Source organism: Hylobates moloch, unplaced genomic scaffold (assembly GCF_009828535.3).
Source record: "Hylobates moloch isolate HMO894 unplaced genomic scaffold, HMol_V3 SCAFFOLD_17, whole genome shotgun sequence".
In the NCBI taxonomy this organism is placed as follows: domain Eukaryota; kingdom Metazoa; phylum Chordata; class Mammalia; order Primates; family Hylobatidae; genus Hylobates; species Hylobates moloch.
In genome coordinates, this window is record NW_026652292.1 from 60,105,001 (window position 1) to 60,122,985 (window position 17,985).

Sequence of the window (17,985 nt, forward strand, 5' to 3'; positions counted from 1 at the left end):
AATGCCATGGCAACTCCGGAAGTTACCCCATATGGAACTAAAAGGAAGAGAGACCTAAGAGAGTCTAAAAGGAAGAGAAATTCTCAGTTTCAGGAATTCCACGCCCCTTTCACAGAAAATTCATGAAGAATCCACCGCTTGTTTAGCATGTAATCAGGAAATAACCATAAAAATAGCCAACCAGGGCCAGGCGCGGTAGCTCATGCCTGTAATCCCACACTTTGGGAGGCCGAGGCAGACGAATCACTTAAGGCCAAGAGTTCAAGACCAGCCTGGCCAACATGGTGAAACCTCATCTCTACCAAAAATACAAAAATTAGCCAGCTGTGGTGATGCATGCCTGTAATCCCAACTACTCGAGAGGCTGAGGCAGGAGAATCACTTGATCCCGGGAGGCCGAGATTGCAGTGAGCCGAGATCGTGCCACTGTACTCCAGCCTGAGCAACAGAGTGAGACACCGTCTCAAAAAAAAAAAAAAAGCCAACCAGCAGTCCTTGGGGCCTTGGGGCTGCTCTGCCTATGGAGTAGTCATTCTTTTATTTCTTTACTTTCTTAACAAACTTCTTTCACTTTAATCTGTGTACTCATTCTGCATTCTTTCTTGTGCAAGATCCAAGAACCCTGTTTTAGGGTCTGGATTGGGACTCCTTTCTGGTAACACTTGCCTTGTTATTCTGTAAGCAGGGATCCTAGCAAGTGCCCATCTATGCACCGGAAATAGTCGGAGAATACTCCACCTCCCAGGAAGCCATTTGCAGACTAGCATGTGCAAAGGGGCTGAAATGTCCTCTGGGAAGATATCTTGACTGCTGTTCAGTGGGACTCATGCACAGACATGCCCGACAGACTTGAGGGCCACTGGTGGGGAAGGGCTTACAGGAACTGGGGAGGATATTGACCCTAGGGAGCTGTGACCCAGGCTGAGCCACCAGCCCTGAGGGCTGCAGAGGAGAACTGTTGGGTTTACTGTTATAACTACCAGAGGATCTTTTCTTTTCCTTTCTTTTTTTTTTTTTTTTTTTTTGAGTTGGAGTCTGGCTCTGTTGCCCAGGCTGGAGTGCAGAGGCACCATCTCGGCTCACTGCAAGCTCCGCCTCCCGGGTTCATGCCATTCTCCTACCTCAGCCTCCTGAGTAGCTGGGACTACAGGTGCCCACCACCACGCCCAGCTAATTGTTTGTATTTTTAGTAGAGATGGGGTTTCACTGTGTTAGCCAGGATGGTCTCGATCTCCTGACCTCGTGATCCGCCCGCCTCAGCCTCCCAAAGTGCTGGGATTACAGGCGTGAGCCACCATGCCTGGCTTTTTTTCTTTTCTTGTATCTTTTCTTTTATTTTCTTTTCTTTGAGACAGGGTCTCACTCTGTCACCCAGGCTGGAGTGCAGTGTGACACAGGCACAGCTCACTACAGCCTCAACCTCCTGGGCTCAAGCAATCCTCCTACCTCAGCCCCCTAAGTAGCTGGGACTACAGGCGTTCTCCACCATGCCTGGCTAATTCCTGTATTTTTTGTAGAGATGGGGTCTCACCATGTTGCCCAGGCTGGTCTCGAACTCCTGACCTCAAGTGATCCACCCTCCTTGGCCTCCCAAAGTGCTGGTATTACAGGTGTGAACCACCAGGCCCAGTCCAGAGGATCTTTTCTTGAGCCTGCCATTCTGGAAACATTTCAAAATTGAAAGAACTGTTTCACTAAATTGTGACTCTCTGAGGCCCTACCGGGCCGTGGAGTTCACTAATTGAGTGTAAATGAGGGAGAGAATATTTTCTATCCTCATTCCCCTTGTGAAAGCAACTGCTGTAAGTCAGAACCTTGCTTAGTACACTAAATACACTGCTTGGCGAGTAATAGGAACATGATAGATGTTTGCTATGTGAATAAATGAGTCAAGCTGTCCTGCATCATAAAGTTCAAGTTCACTGTTATTTATTGGTGAATCTCCACTGCAGTTCCCCAGATGACCAGCCTGAGTCGATCAATAGGTGCTGAGCCTGAACTTAACAGTGGGGACCAGCAGCTGGTGGTGGTGATGAGGGGCATGCCATAACACTAAGCAACATCAGGATTATTTACAAACCCTCTTCTGGGAAGGGAATTTCCTCATGAGTACAGGAACCATTGCAAATCAGATAGCAATATTGACATGACCACAGTTGCATTCTCAGGGTATTGAAATCTGAGACCTTAGGCTTCTATTTCACTGAATTCTTATAACACCACTGCAAGTTGAGGTATACATTTCCCGATTTTATGGATAAATAAACTACTGTTACAATAATACTGTGGAACAAGCAACCACAAAATCTCAGAGTCACAGACATTTATATTTCACTCGGGCACTGTAGCTTGGCTGTGATTTAGCTCATCTAAGCTAGATTCAGCTGGGCTGGGTTCCAGGCTCTGCGGTAGGTCCAGCGTATACAGCACCCTTGATGTAAGTAACTCCATCTTAGAAAAATGCTTCAACTTACGTTTCAAAAGGCATCAAGCCAGCTGGGCTCAGATGTTCTCCTAATTAACAGAGATAACACCCAACAAGATGAGGGCACAACCCTTTACTATCAGTCCTCACTCAGCAGAGGACTCCAGGGCCATAAAATGAGCAGAACGTCACCAGCTAAGAACGGCCTTCTTGACAGACTCTGTCTTGCTGTCACTCATTATCAGCACCTGGCACCTGCTGCTGAAGGCTCTGTCCACATTAAGGACTGGTCTTGCCAGACATTGATGACTGTCGGGGTCAGGCCGGGACACGCTCCTTGTCCACGTAACTCTCCTTGGACTGGTTCATTAACCCCTTCTCCTGTTCCTTTTTCTCTTCATGTTAAATGTTACTCTGTTTTGTGTGAAATATTAATCTAGAACATTTATATATCGATTAAGCATACTATTATTATTTATGGTTTGCAATATTGACTGACTGTGGAATAGCTTGAGCCTGTGTGCCCACAGCTCTGACTACTGAGTAAACAGGTAATACTCAAGAGAATTGTTGGCCAGGCACGGTGGCTCATGTCTGTAATCCCAGCATTTTGGGATGCTGAGGCAGGATTGCTTGTGTCCAGGAGTTGGAGACCAGCCTGGGCAATATAGCAAGACCCTATCTCTAAAAAAAAAGCCTCCTTTGGAACTCCATATATCTTGTGGCTCTTATGATCGAAATCGTATAATGGTATCAGTAAAAGTCTTACCTTGTGGAAAGACACAGACATGTGTGGACCTGGTTATGTCTGACTTTGCACAGCTCACAGCATCCACACTTGCTCTATGTATTTTTATTCTTCTGGGATCAGTGGGCAAGTGAGGCAGTTCATCTTAAATGGGATCAGAGTATACCGCACCAAAAAATGCACCTTGGCATAAGGATGATTAAGAATCAGTAGTTGCAAAAGAATTCTTACTCTCCCCTTTTCTGCCTAAAAGTAGGATATAAATTTATCTTGTGAAGGTAACCTCCTCTTTTGTACCAAGAGGAGGAGAGAGACTCTTATCATCAGAGATAGCACCTAAATGAGTCTGCATAAACAAACTTTGCTGAAATAACTCATCTTCCATTACCTTTGCCATATATTTCCTAGTCACTATTTTCCCCATGATTCATCATTTCTCAAAGCCCAAAGCCCCTTTCCTTTGTTAAAATGGTATATAAGGCCCTGAGTCTAACCACTTCAGTTTTACTTTTTTTCTGTAAACTCATGTGCATACAAACATTAATAAAAATTGTGTGCCTTTTCTCCCATTCCCATCTTTTGTTACTTTAATTCGCAGACCCCCCAGGAACAAAATATAACAGAGTAGTGTAAAAGTTTGTCCTCTACAGCAATCTCATGGCAAAAAGGCTCGAAAGCACAACTGTGCAAACACATTTGAAGATGTCCATCACGTCACTTCCACTGAGGTCCCACTGGAGAAAGCAAGTCACATGGGTAAGTCAAAGTCAAGGGACAGAGAAGTGTAGGCTTCCCATGGAAGTGGGAGGTGAGTTATTTTCAACCTCCATTTGTCTACACCCAAGCTGGAGCTGCCGCCTTGCAGCCTTCACTGAAGCCTTCCTCCTGTAAATTTCCCTGGCTCATTGACTTGACCACTCTATGAAACAGTTATGTACTTTTGTCATCTTGTCCAAGTCTTAGTTCTTTGGTATTTGCTTTGTCTCCCCAGTAGAATTTTTGCGTTATCAAGGCAAGGGCAATTCTGAGACACCCCCAGCATTCGTACAATGCTGACACAGAGAAAGTACACGGTAAGTCATTGTGGAAGGACTGGTCAGGTGTATTTTTTTCTATCTTTCTACCGAGAAGCTTGCAGTAAGTGCCGCTGTGGGTATCCTGGCAGATTACATGAAAACAAACGCAAAAGAGCTGAGCTTGTGCCTGTAGCCCCACATTGCTGGAGGAATTTGACAGCTCTTCATTATTTCAGAGGATTTCTACCAGCAGGTACAGCTGGGTTAATCAGCACCATATCCTTGCAGACTTAATTAGCAGCTCCTTATCAGAACTCAGCTTCTTAATACCAGACATTAAAAAGAAGTTCCAAGCTTATATCCTTATGTTCAGTTACTTCTCATGCAAATCTGAGACCAAAATCTCACCTTCTAAAGAGAGTCAAGAGATGAGAGTCAAAGTGATTAAAAAATGTCCTTTTCCTGGTCAGATGAAGATTATACCAGTACTGATTAATACGGAACCTCCAATATGGAATAATTCTATTCATTATCTCAGAAGTATTCTTTTTTGCTGGTTTCTTCTGGGCATTCTACCACTCTAGTCTAGCCCCAGCTCCAGAATTAGGGGGACACTGACCCCTAACAGGCATTTTTCCCCTCAACTCCTTAGAAGTCCCTCTCCTAAATACATCGGGAGTTTCAATTACTTGGGCTCACCACAGACTGATAGAAGGTAGTCGAAAGCAGATACTTGAAGCACTATCCATCACAATTGCCTTAGGTATTCACTTTACCTTTCTACAAGTCTAGGAATATTTTGAGGCCCCCTTTACCATCACTGATGGACTCTACGGCTCAACATTCTTTACAGCCACAGGCTTTCGCGGACTTCATGTTATTATTGGATCAACATTTCTCACTGTCTCCTCTGCCAATTAAACTTCCACTTTACATCCAACCACCTCTTTCCCTTTGAAGCCGCTGCCTGATATTGACACTTCGTAGATGTAGTATGACTATTATTATACGTCTCTATCTCCTGATGAGGATCATACTCTTTTAGTATGAACAGTACCATTGACTTCCAATCAATTAGTTTCGATACTATCTGAAAGAGAGTAATCAACCTGACACTAGGCCTAGTAACTGACACCTCACTGGCCCTATTACTACTAATAATAGCATTGTGGGTCCCACAACTTAATATCTATATGGAAAAATCCAACCCTTATGAATGCGGATTTGACCCAATAACTTCCGCCCACCTCCCCTTCTCCTTAAAATTCTTCCCGGTAGCCACCACATTCCTCTTCTTCAACTTAGAGATACTCTACTACTACCCCTGCCATGAGCCCTTCAAATAACCAACCTGACACTAATAATCAGCACAGCCCTTATATAAGTTACCATTTTAATCCTAGGCTTGACTTATGAATGAGCCCAAAAAGGGTTAGACTGAGTTGAATTGGTAAATAGTTTAAGTCAAAATAAATGATTTCAACTCATTAGATTATGATAGACCATGTTTACCAAATGCCCTTTATTTACATTAATATTATATTAGCATACACCATATCACTACCAGGAGTATTAGTCTATCAATCACATTTAATATCCCTATGATGCCTAAAAGGCATAATGCTATCAATATTTTTCATAAATACTCTCATAACTTTAAATATACATTTCACTCTAGCATCCATAATACCCATTATCCTTCTAGTATTTGCTGTCTGTGAAGCTGCAGTGGACCTTGCCTTACTAGTTTCAATCTCCAGTACATATGGCCTAGATTATGTACAAAATCTGTTTACTTCAATGCTAAATATTATTATTCCAACAATTATACTGTTACCAATGACATAATTCTCTAAAAATTCTGTAATCTGAATCAACTGGTTATCCACAGCCTACTCATCAGCCTCATCAGCCTACTATTTTTTAACCAATTCAACAATAACTCACCCAATTTCTCATTAGTCTTCTCTTCTGTCCCGCTGACATCACCCCTTCTAATCTTAACAGCCTGACTACTACCTCTTACAATTCTAGCAAGCCAATATCACCTGTCCAATGAATCACCCCCATGAAAAAAAGCTCTATATTTCTATATTGATTTCCCTACAGACTTTTTAAATCATAGCATTCACCGCCACAGAACTAATTATATTTTATATCCTCTTTGAAGCCATGCTAGTTCCTACCCTAATTATTATCACCCACTGAGGCAACCAACCAGAACTACTCAATGCAAGCTCATACTTCTTATTTAACACATTAGTAGGATACCTTCCTCTACTTGTAACACTCGTTTATACTCAAAAGATATCAAGGTCACTAAATATGCTAGTAATAATACTTTTTTTTGGGCCGGGCGCAGTGGCTCACGCTTGTAATCCCAGCACTTTGGGAGGCCGAGGCGGGCGGATCATGAGGTCAGGAGATCGAGACCACAGTGAAACCCCGTCTCTACTAAAAATACAAAAAATTAGCCGGGTGTGGTGGCGGGCGCCTGTAGTCCCAGCTACTCAGAGAGGCTGAGGCAGGAGAATGGCGTGAACCCTGGAGGCGGAGCTTGCAGTGAGCTGAGATTGCGCCACTGCACTCCAGCCTGGGCGACAGAGCGAGACTCCGTCTCAAAAAAACAAAAAAAAAATAATAATAATAATACTTTTTTTTTCTTTTTAAGAGACAGAGTTTCACTCTTGTTGCCCAGGCTGGAGGGCAATGGCACGATCTCGGCTCACTGCAACCTATGCCTCCCAGGTTCAAGCAATTCTCCTGCCTCAGCCTCCCAAGTAGCTGGAATTACAGGCATGCGCCACCACGCTAGGCTAATTTTGTATTTTTAGTAGAGACGGGATTTCTCCATGTTGGTCAGGCTGGTCTCAAACTCCCGATGTCAGGTGATCTGTCTGCCTTGGTCTCCCAAAGTGCTGAGATTACAGGCGTGAGCCACCACGCCTGGCCTAGTAATAATACTTACTACCCAAGAGCTGTTAACCTCCTGATCCAATAATCTTACGTGATTAGCGTGTATCATGGCTTGTATAGTAAAAATACCTCTATATGGACTTCACCTATGACCCCTCAAAGCTCATATGGAAGCTCGATAGTTCTTGCAGCAGTACTCCTAAAGCTAGGCAGTTACGGTATGACACAGCTTACTTATCCTCACCCCCCTAACAGAGTACATAGCCTATCTGTTCCTCATCTTGTCCCTATGAGAAACAGCTCTATTGTCTACGACAAACTGATCTAAAATCACGTATTGGCTACTCCTCTGTAAGCCACATAGCACTTGTTATTATGCCTATCCTCATCCGGACCCCTTGAAGCTTTATAGGTGCAATCACCCTTATAATTGCTCACACATTCACTTCATCCTTACTATTCTGCCTAGCAAATTCAAACTATGAGCGAGTCCATAGACGAACCATATTACTTACCCGAGGCCTTCAAACATAGCTCCCACTGATAGCCTCTTCCAGCAAATCTTACTAACCTTGCCTTACTCCCCACCATTAATCTAGCAGGAGAACTCCTTGTGACTATGGCCTTATTCTCCTGACCAAATGTCACTATTATGCTTATAGGACTTAATATACTAATTACAGCCCTTTCCTCCCTGTATATGCTAATCACGACACAACGAGGGACACTTGCATATTATATTAACAGTATTAAACCTTCCTTTACATGAGAAAATACATGAATACTTATACATCTTGAGCCTATCTTCCTATTATCCTTAAACCCTAAAATTATTATAGGTTTTGCATGCTGTAGCTATAGTTTAACCAAAACGTCAGACTGTGGATCTAACAACAGAAGCCTGCAACTTCTTACCTATCAAGAAAGTATGCAAGAACTGCCAGCTCATGCCCCCATGCCTGATAACCTGGCTTTCTCAACTTTTAAAGGATTAGAGTCATCCGTTGGTCTTAGGAACTTATCACTTAGTATGTACAAGGATCATGCATTCATAAGATTGTTTAACCTTTATCTTAGTTAATCTTCTAGCTACTATAATTATCCCCATCTTGCAGCTGAGGAAAATGAGGCTTAAAGAGATTACGTGACTTGCCCAGGGTCACAGTGCTTACAAATGGTAGAACTGAAAGTAAACCCTGGCAAATACATCTTTGCTCCTTACCATTCTATGCTAAATTCCTCCTCTGTTCATTTTATTTTTTTGAGACAGAGTCTCGCTCTGTCACCCAGGCTGGAGTGCAGTGGCCCAATCTTGGCTCACTTCAACCTCCACCTCCCGGGTTCAAGCGATTCTCCTGCCTCAGCCTCCCAAGTAGCTGGGACTACAGGCATCTGCCACCACACCCGGCAATTTTTTGTATTTTTAGTAGAGATGGGGTTTCACGATATTGGCCAGGCTGGTCTCGAACTCCTGACCTTGTGATCTGCCCCCCTCGGCCTCCCAAAGTGCTGGGATTACAGGCGTGAGCCACTGCACTCAGCCTCATTTTATTTTTAATGAACTATTTCAAACATCAAAAAGTATAGAAAAAGGCTGGATGCAGTGGCTCACGCCTGTAATCCCAGCACTTCAGGAGGCTGATGCAGGTGGGTCACCTGAGATTGGGAGTTTGAGACCAGCCTGGCCAACATGGTGAAACCCCATCTGTACTAAAACTACAAAAAAAGTTAGCCAGGCCTGGTGGCACATGTCTGTAATCCCAGCTACTCAGGAGGCTGAGGCAGGAGAATCGCTTGAACCTGGTAGGCAGAGGTTGCAGTGAGCCAAGATCATTCCACTGCACTCCAGCTTGGGCGACAGAAAAAAAAAAAAAATACTAGTGCACCCACCAACCAGCTGTTACCTTTTCCCTTTTTTCTTTCAATCAGTGTTTTTGTTTTTTGCTGTTGTGGTTTTTGTTTTTTTTTGTTTTGTTTTGTTTTCAGAATTTTTGCTCTGGTTGCCCAGGCTGGAGTACAGTGGCATGATCTTGGCTCACTGCAACCTTTTCCTCCTGGGTTCAAGCGATTCTTCTGCCTCAGCCTCCTGAGTAGCTGGGATTACAGGCATGCACCACCACGCCCAGCTAATTTTTTTGTATTTTTAGTAGAGATGGGGTTTCATCATGTTGGCCAGGCTGGTCTCAAACTCCTGACCTCAGGTGATCCACTCACCTCAGCCTTCCAAAGTGCAGGGATTACGGGCGTGAGCCACTGTGCCCCGCACAATCATTGGTTTTTATAAAACAAAATATTATAGCCACAAAAAATATCCCATAACCATTCTTCCCTACCCCATGGTGGTAGAAAAAAAACTAGTTCTTGTCACAAAGCCAGGAAAAGTTTCATCCTCCCTCTATGCCCAGAGGTAACTATGACTTGAATGTAGTGTTTCTTTTTTTTTATTTTTAATTTTTGTGCTACATAGTAGGTGTATATATTTATGGATTACATGAGTTTTGTTTTTGTTTTTGTTTGTTTTTCAAGACAGGGTCTCACTCTGTCATCCAGGCTGGAGAGCAGTGGTGTGATCTTGGCTCACTGCAACCTCTGACTCCTGGGTTCAAGTGATCCTCTCACCTCAGCCTCCAAAGTAGCTGGGACTACAGGCATGCACTACCATGCCTGGCTAATTTTTCTATTTTTAATAGTGACAGGGTTTCACCATGTTGGCCAAGCTGGTCTCGAACTCCTGGGCTCAAGAGATCCATCTGCCTTGGCCTCCAAAGGTTCTGAGGTTACAGGCATGAGCCACCGCACCTGGCCTTTTTTTGCATTTAGTGTTTCTAATTCCACTGTACTTGTTATACTCTTACTACATATGTAGATTAGCACAAACATTACATAGAATTATTTGAATGTTTTAAAATTTTATTTAAGTAATATTCTTTAAACCATTTGCTCTTCACTCCAGCTTACGTGTTTACACTTTATTCTCATTGATACATATAGGAATCTTGGAATAGGAATATTGCTATATAATGTTCTATTTTGTAATGATAACATTATTTATTCATTTTCTTGTTGATTTTTGTTAATATAAATAATATATCAATGGATATTTTGTATGTATCTTTTAATGCAAATGTTCTAGAAGTTTTCTAGATTATGTACCCAAAAGTGCAATTACTGTGTCAAAGGGCATGCATATTTTCTACTTTATTGCCATGTAGTTCTCCAAAGTAGTAATACCAATTTACATTCCTGCCAGCAAGCTATGAGTGTTTTCTATATTCTATATCCTCACCAATACTTGAATGTGTCAGAATTTAAAACATTTTCCAATCAACTGTAGTAAAATGATAGCTCATTTTAATATATAGTTTCCTGATCACTATAATAAGCCTTTCTTATTATGTTAATTGGCCATTTACATTTCTTCTTCTGTGAGTGTTTTGATCTTATTTTCTGTTCATTTTCATATTGGATTTTTTTTTCTTATTGATTTGGAACTCTGGATACGAATCTTTTCTCAGTTACATGTATTGAAAATACATTCTCCTACTGTCTTTTAACCTCTTATGATACCTTTTATTATATCAAAAATTTTAACTTCAATGTAGCAAATGTGTTCAATTTTAATATGTTGCTCTTTCTTTTGAAAGATAATGCATACAGCACATAGCTTAAAATTCAAGAGTTACAAAAGAGCATATAGTAAAAAGTCTATTCTCTGCCTCTTCAAGTCACCCAATTCCCTTTAGTATCCTTCCAGAATTATGCACATAAAAGCAAAATACAATAAATATTTTCACTTTTTTAATCCAAATATTAGTGTACACTGTTATGCATCTTGAGTTTTTTTTTTCTTCCTTTACTATATAACCTGGAGATTATTCCACACCAGTAATATTTTTAAGAGAGTTTCTTTGTTGTTTTATAGCTCTATAATATTCCATAATATGAATGTACTATAATTTATATTTAACAAGATTAATATTTAGTGGCTTCTTTCCCATATTTTGTTGTTACAAACAATGGTGCACTGAGTAACCTTGTTCTTTCATCATGGCACACACGTGTGTAGATGTCTAGGGAAAACGTTTCTAGATATGGAAATGGCCAAAGAGTAGGTACAACTGCAATTTTGATAGATATTGCCAAATTTCCACCATAGGGGTTGTAAAAATTTACTCCCCACAGCATTGTAAAAGGGTCTATTTCCTCTACCATGGACAATAACATAAGTCAGACTTCTGGATTTTTACCAATCTGATAGGTGAAAAACGGGATCTCAATGTAGTTTTTATTTGCATTTCCTTTTTAAAAAGAAATAATTTTTAAAAATTGAGAGGGTGTCTTGCTGTGTTGCCCAGGCTGGTCTCCAACTCCTGGGCCCAAGCGATGGTCCTGCCTCGATCTCCCAAAGTGCTGGGATTACAGGTGTGAGCCACCACGCCCGACCATTGATTCATATTTCTATTATTATTAATGAAGTTGAACTTAGGGTGCAAAAAGTTAGTATTTTTAGAGTCTTAAGACCACTTATGTATACTTTGATCTGTTTATATCGAATTATTACTACTTTATTGATTTGAAAAATTTCTTTCTTGTTGAAATTAGCTCTTTGTCTGTGATATAAGTTGTAGTGGTTGTTCCCATGCATATGATTCAACTTAATTGTTTTTGTTTTATGATTTGAGCTTTCTCTGCTTTTGTTAGGTTTTTTCCTGATCTGATGTCATCAAAATATTATCCTACATTTCAAAAGAGTTTGTAATATTTTGCATTCTTGGCAGGGGGCGGTGGCTCACACCTGTAATCTCAGCACTTTGGGAGGCTGAGGCAGGCAGATCACTTAAGGCCAGAAGTTCAAGACCAGCCTGGGCAAAATGGAGAACCCTCGTCTCTACTAAAAAATACAAAAATTAGCCGGGCATGGTGGTGCATGCCTGTAATCCCAGCTACTCAGGAGGCTGAGGCAGAGAATTGCTTGAACCCAGAAGATGGAAGTTGCAGTGAGCCAAAATTGCACCACTGCACTCCAGCCTGGGTGACAGAGCAAGACTCCGTCTCAAAAAAAAAAAGAAAGAAAGCAATTTTATTTTATTGCCCATATACATAAGTAGCTGCACCATTTATTGAATAATCCTTTTCATCCCAGCAGATTGGTAATGGCACTTTTGGAGATGATGAAATTTCCATGTATATGAGGCTCTATTTCTGAGTTCCCTGTTCTAGCCCTCTGGTCTATTCCAGTGCTTAGTAACCTTTGTACATCATGTTCACACAGAAAATGATCATCTTTGCAAGGTACTTTGGAGTATACTAAAAAGGCTGATGGTCCCATGGGGCTTCAGCTACTGCAGGCCCCCTCACTTTATGACACTGAGTCTTCTCGTCCATGAGCATGAACTCAATCTCATGAAGATTTCAAGTCCCCCCAATATTCATCTGTAAATTAACCCGATTTTAAAATTTTTTTGGAAGAGCAAAGGGACAAAAATTACTTAAGACAACTTTGGAGAAAGACAAAGAGGAGTGACTTGCCTTATCAGACAAATTTAAATTGCATCATCATTGGTGGTTCAGGTGTGGGAAAAATAAATAGATAAATTGCATCATCATCTTCTTTTAAAGTTTTTAATGAAGTTTTATAATTTTTATCCTAAAGGTTTAACAAATATTTTGTTAAATCTATTCTTTGGCCGGGCACGGTGTCTCATGCCTGTAATCCTAGCACTTCGGGAGGCTGAGGCAGGTAGATTGTCTGAGCTCAGGAGTCCAAGACCAGCCTGGGCAACATGGAGAGACCCCATCTCTACTAAAATACAAAAAATTAGCTGAGTGTGGTGGTGGGCACTTGTAGTTCCAGCTACTCGGGAGGCTGAGGCAGGAGAATTGCTTGAACCCAGGAGGTGGAGAGCCGAGATCAAGCCACTGCACTCCAGCCTGGAAGACAGAGTGAGACTCTCTCCAAAAAAAAAAAAAAAACAAACAAAAACTATTATTTGATATATTGCTGTTTTGTGGATATTGTAAACTGCTCTTTTTTCCCCTTGCTTAAAGAGTGAGAACATCATGATGAAGATGATAAAATAATAATCATCACCATTCATCATCATAATGGCAAATAGCTACCACTTATATAGCCAAGTACTATTCTAAGGACTTCACATATTTTAACTAATTTATCTCTATAAAAACCCTACTAAGTTGCCTGGTTCAGTGGCTCATGCCTGTAATCCCATCACTTTGGGAGGCCGAGGTGGGCATATCACTTGAGGTCAGGAGTTGGAGACCAGCCTGGCCAACATGGCAAAACCCTGTCTCTACTAAAAATACAAAAATTAGCCAGGCATGATGACATGCTCCCAGCTACTCGGGAGGCTGAGGCACAAGAATCCCTCGAACTCAGGAGGTGGAGGTTGCAGCGAGCTGAGATCACGCCACTGCAGTCCAGACCAGGTGACAGAATGATACCGTCTCAAAAAAAAAAAAGCAAACAAAGGAAGTAAATTACCTAAATGATAGAAATCTTTCAGCTCCCCTGTATAAAGATTAGCCTTGTGTGTGGGTATGTTGAATGAACTGAGCTCCAACTATGGGATTTGAATGTTACCACATGATTTGCAACATTCATTCTATCGATTGCATTTTATAAAATCATTTTGAAAGTGCCACTCAACTTACATTTGATAAAATCATAAACAGAGAACAGCTCCTGCACTTACACGCAGGGCTGCAACTCTAGAAATTTTCCTCCTCCCTGTCCTTTGTTTGAAGTGCTGATCAACTTGTCCTGGCCTCCCTGCTTGTTTCCAGACCAGGGTTTGGAGTGGCTGACTTTTCTTTGCCTGCCTCCATGCATATTCCCCAGAGATCAAAATCACGTAAGGATCTTTCTCCACCAGTAGGGAAAGAATAGACTCTTCCACAGTTGGTTCTGGGACAACTGAATTCCCACATGTAAAAGTGTTACGTTCAACCCCTTCCTCATTATCACATACAAAAATTATCTCAGGGCCAGGTGCAGTGGCTCACGCCTGTAATCTCAGCACTTTGGGAGGCCGAGGTGGACGGATCACTTGAAGTCAGGAGTTTGAGACCTCGAGTGTCCTCAAGTGATCCATCTGCCACGGCCTCCCAAAGTGCTGGGATTACAGGTGTGAGCCACTGCACCCAGCGAAAGCAGGGATTTATTAAAGCAAGAAAGCACTCTGGCCAGGAGCGGTGGTTCAGGTCTGTAATCCCAGCACTTTGGGAGGCCAAAGTGGGCGGATCACGAGGTCAGGAGTTTGAGACCAGCCTGGCCAACATGGTGAAACCCCATATCTACTAAAGATACAAAAAATTAGCCGGGTGTGGTGGGGCACGCCTGTAATCCCAGCTACTGGGGAAGCTGAGGCAGGAGAATCGTTTGAATCTGGGAGGCGGAGGTTGCAGTGAGCCAAGATTGCACCATTGCACTCCAGTCTGGGTGACAGGGTGGATTCCATCTCGAAAAAAAAGAAAAAGAAAAGAAAAGAAAGAAAAAAGAAAGCACTCCATAGGGTAGGAGTAGAATGAAGCAGGCAGCTCAAGGACCCCGTCTACAAAGTTTTTGGGGGTTTAAGTAGTCTGTTTGAGGTGCCTATCAGCTACCTCTTATCTGGATGAAAGATTTGGCCCGTGGCTAATTAAAGGCTGAGGTGAATTGGCCCGAGGCTAACCCAAGGCTGGAGCAGATTGATGCCCTATGCAGATGAAGGAGTAGCACTTAGCTCAGTCCTCGGCCACTTTGGGACACTCTCCCTCTCTATCCTGGGGGAAGGGGGAAAGTCGTAGGAGAGTAAGTAGCCTTTGATCCTTTGTTACTTGGGCCTGGGGAGACTGGGTTTTTCCTTTTCTTTTAGCTTTAGGAAGTTCCTGCCAATTGGCCTTAGGATTCCTGCTCCCAGACCCAGGTATTTCCCCTCTGATTTCACCTTAGGAAATTTTCATGAATTGGGCTTAGATTCCTGGCCCCCAGACCTTGATGTTTTCCCTTGATTCAGCTTTAGGAAGTCAGCACAAATTGGTCTCAAGTTCCCTGCCTCCAGACCCTATTCTCCAGCCTCACCGACACTCTGGCAAGCCAAGTTAGGAGGATGGCTTGAACCCAGGAGCTTAAGAAGAGTCTGGGCAACAAAGCCATACCTCATCACTACGAAAAATAGAAATTGCCAGGCGTGGTGGCTCATGCCTGTAATCCCCACACTTTGGGAGGCTGAAGTGGGTGGATGGCTTGAGCCCAGGAGTTTGAGACCAGCCTGGGCAACATGGCACGATCCTGTCTCTCAAAAAATACCAAAAATTAGCTGGGGATGGTGGTGCACGCCTGTGGTCCCAGCTACCTGGGAGGCTGAAGTGGGATGATCACCTGAGCCCTGGAAGTTGAGGGTGCAGTGAGCTGTGATCATGTCGCTGCACTCCAGCCTGAGAGATGGAGTGAGACCTTGCCTCAAAAAAGAATTAAAAATTTTTTAATTAAAAAAAGAAAATGGCTGGGCACAGTGGCTCATGCCTGTAATCCCGGCAATTTGGGAGGCCAAGGCAGTTGGATCACTTGAGGCCAGTAGTTCGAGATGACCCTGGGCAACATAGTGAAACCTTATCTCTACTAAAAATACAAAAACTAGCCAGGTGTGGTGACCTGTGCCTGTAATCCCAGCTACTTGGGAGGCTGAGGCAGGAGAATCACTTGAACCAGAGAGGCAGAGGTTGCAGTGAGCTGAGATTGTGCCACTGCATTCCAGCCTGGGAGACAGAGTAAGACTCTGTCTCAAGGAAAAAAAAAAAAAAAGTAAAGGACATTATCAAGAAAGTGAAAAGATAATCTATGAGTGGGATAAAATATTTGCAAATTGCGTATGTGATAAGAGTCTAGTATCCAGAATATATAAAGAACTCTTACAACGTAAAAAGACAAACAACCCAATTTAAAAAATAGGCAAAGAACTTGAATAGATATTTCCCCGAAGAATCTATGCAAATGGCCAAGAAGCACATGAAAAGAAGCTCAACGTCATTCATTATTAGAAAAGTGCAAATAGAAATCACAAAGAGTTACCACTTCACACCACCAGGATGATGTTAAAAAAGAAAGAAAAATCACAAGTGTTGAGAAGGATGTGGAGAAACTGGAACCCCCATACATTGCTAGTGAGAATGTCAAGTGGCCCAGCCACCACAGGACCCCAAAATTCCACTTTTATTTATTTATTTTTATTTTTTATTTTAATTAACTTATTTATTTTGAGACAGAGTCTCATCTGTCTCCCAGAATGGAGTGCAGTGGTGTGATCTCGGCTCACTGCAACCTCTGCCTCCCAGTTTCAAGTGATTCTCCTGCCTCAGCCTCCCAAGTAACTGGGATTACAGGTGCCCACCACCATGCCCAGCTAATTTTTGTATATATTTTTTAGTAGAGACAGGCGTTTCACCTTGTTTGACAGGCTAGTCTCTAATCCCTGACCTCAGGTGATCTACCCGCCTTGGCCTCCCAAAGTGCTGGAATTATAGGCATGAGTCACTGTGCCCAACCCTCACAATTCCACTTTTAGATCTAAACCCCAAATAATTGAAAACAGGCACTCTAACGAGTACGTGAACATGGATGTTCATAGCAGCACAACTCACAATAACCGAAAGGTGTGAAGAGCCCAAATGTTCCTCAACTAATGAATGGCTCCACAAGTTATTGTATATGCATACAATGGAGTACGATTCAGCCAAAAAAAAGTACTGATACAGGCTGCAATGTGGATAAACACATTATACTAAGTGAACATTAAACCTTTTTCACTTAATATAATGTTTTTATTGGGATGTTTGTCTTAATATAATGTTTTTATCCAAATGTGGATATTAAAGAACCCTTAGAACTTAAAAAGACAAACAACCCAATTTTAAAAATAGGCAAAGAACTTGAATAGATATTTCCCCAAAGAATATATGCAAATGGCCATGCTGTCTAGGAAGCATTGGTATTTCGTTTTATCTATAAAATAGAGATGACAGTAGTCCTGCTTCACAGATCTGGTAGAATAATAAATGACTTAGTTAATGCAATGTACTTAGTTTATTATTATTATCCAAATGTGGATAAAAACATTCTAGTAAGTTAGCTGGGCATGGTGGCAGGCACCTGTAGTCCCAGCAACTCCGGAGGCTGAGGCAGAAGAATCGCTTGAACCGGGAGGCAGATGTTGCAGTGAGCCGAGATCGTACCCCTGCACTCCAGCCTGGGCGACAGAGTGAGACTCTGTCTCAAACAACAACAACAAAAACACAAGCACATCCTACTAAGTGAAAAAAGCCAGAAACAAAAAGTCATATATTGTTTGACTTCATTTACATGCAATATCCAGAATAGATAAATCCATAGAGACAGACATGGATTGGTGGTTGCCAGTGGGCGAGGAGGGGGAAGTGTGTAATGAGGAGAAACTGCTTAATGGATAAAGGATTTTACTTTGGAGTAATGGAGGTGTTTTAAAACTAGATAGGCGGGGTGATGTGGCTCATGCCCATAATCTCAGTACTTTGGGAGGCCAAGGTGGGGGGATCACGAGGTCAGGAGTTTGAGACCAGCCTGACCAACATGGTGAAACCCCATCTCTACTAAAAATACAAAAATTAGCTGGGTGTGGTGGCACATGCCTGTAATCCCAGCTACTTGGGAGGCTGAGGCAGGAGAATCACTTGAACCTGGGAGGCGGAGGTTGCAGTGAGCCAAGATCACGCCACTGCACTCCATCCTGGGTGACAGAGCAAGACTCCGTCTCAAAAAAAAAAAAAATTAACCAGGCATGGTGGCACACACTTGTGGTCCCAGCTACTTGGGAGGCTGAGGTGGGAGAATCACTTGAGTCCAGGAG

The 17,985-nt window shown here is 42.4% G+C and overlaps 1 protein-coding gene across 2 annotated transcripts in view; it reads left to right on the top strand.

Annotated features, from left to right (window-relative positions):
- The window catches only part of SEL1L3 (SEL1L family member 3), a 165,595-nt gene that overhangs the window by 135,904 nt on the left and 11,706 nt on the right, over nucleotides 1–17,985 (top strand). The window contains exon 24 of one of the 2 annotated variants that reach the window (XR_009210535.1): nucleotides 3,772–3,929. Coding sequence is in view for 1 of the 2 variants with exons in the window: in XM_032135994.2 (XP_031991885.1) it covers nucleotides 3,772–3,806 (35 nt within the window). In the remaining variant the exon portion in view is untranslated. Of the gene's footprint in view, nucleotides 1–3,771; nucleotides 4,854–17,985 lie in introns of those variants that run through there. The other variant, XM_032135994.2, reaches the window with a different exon arrangement.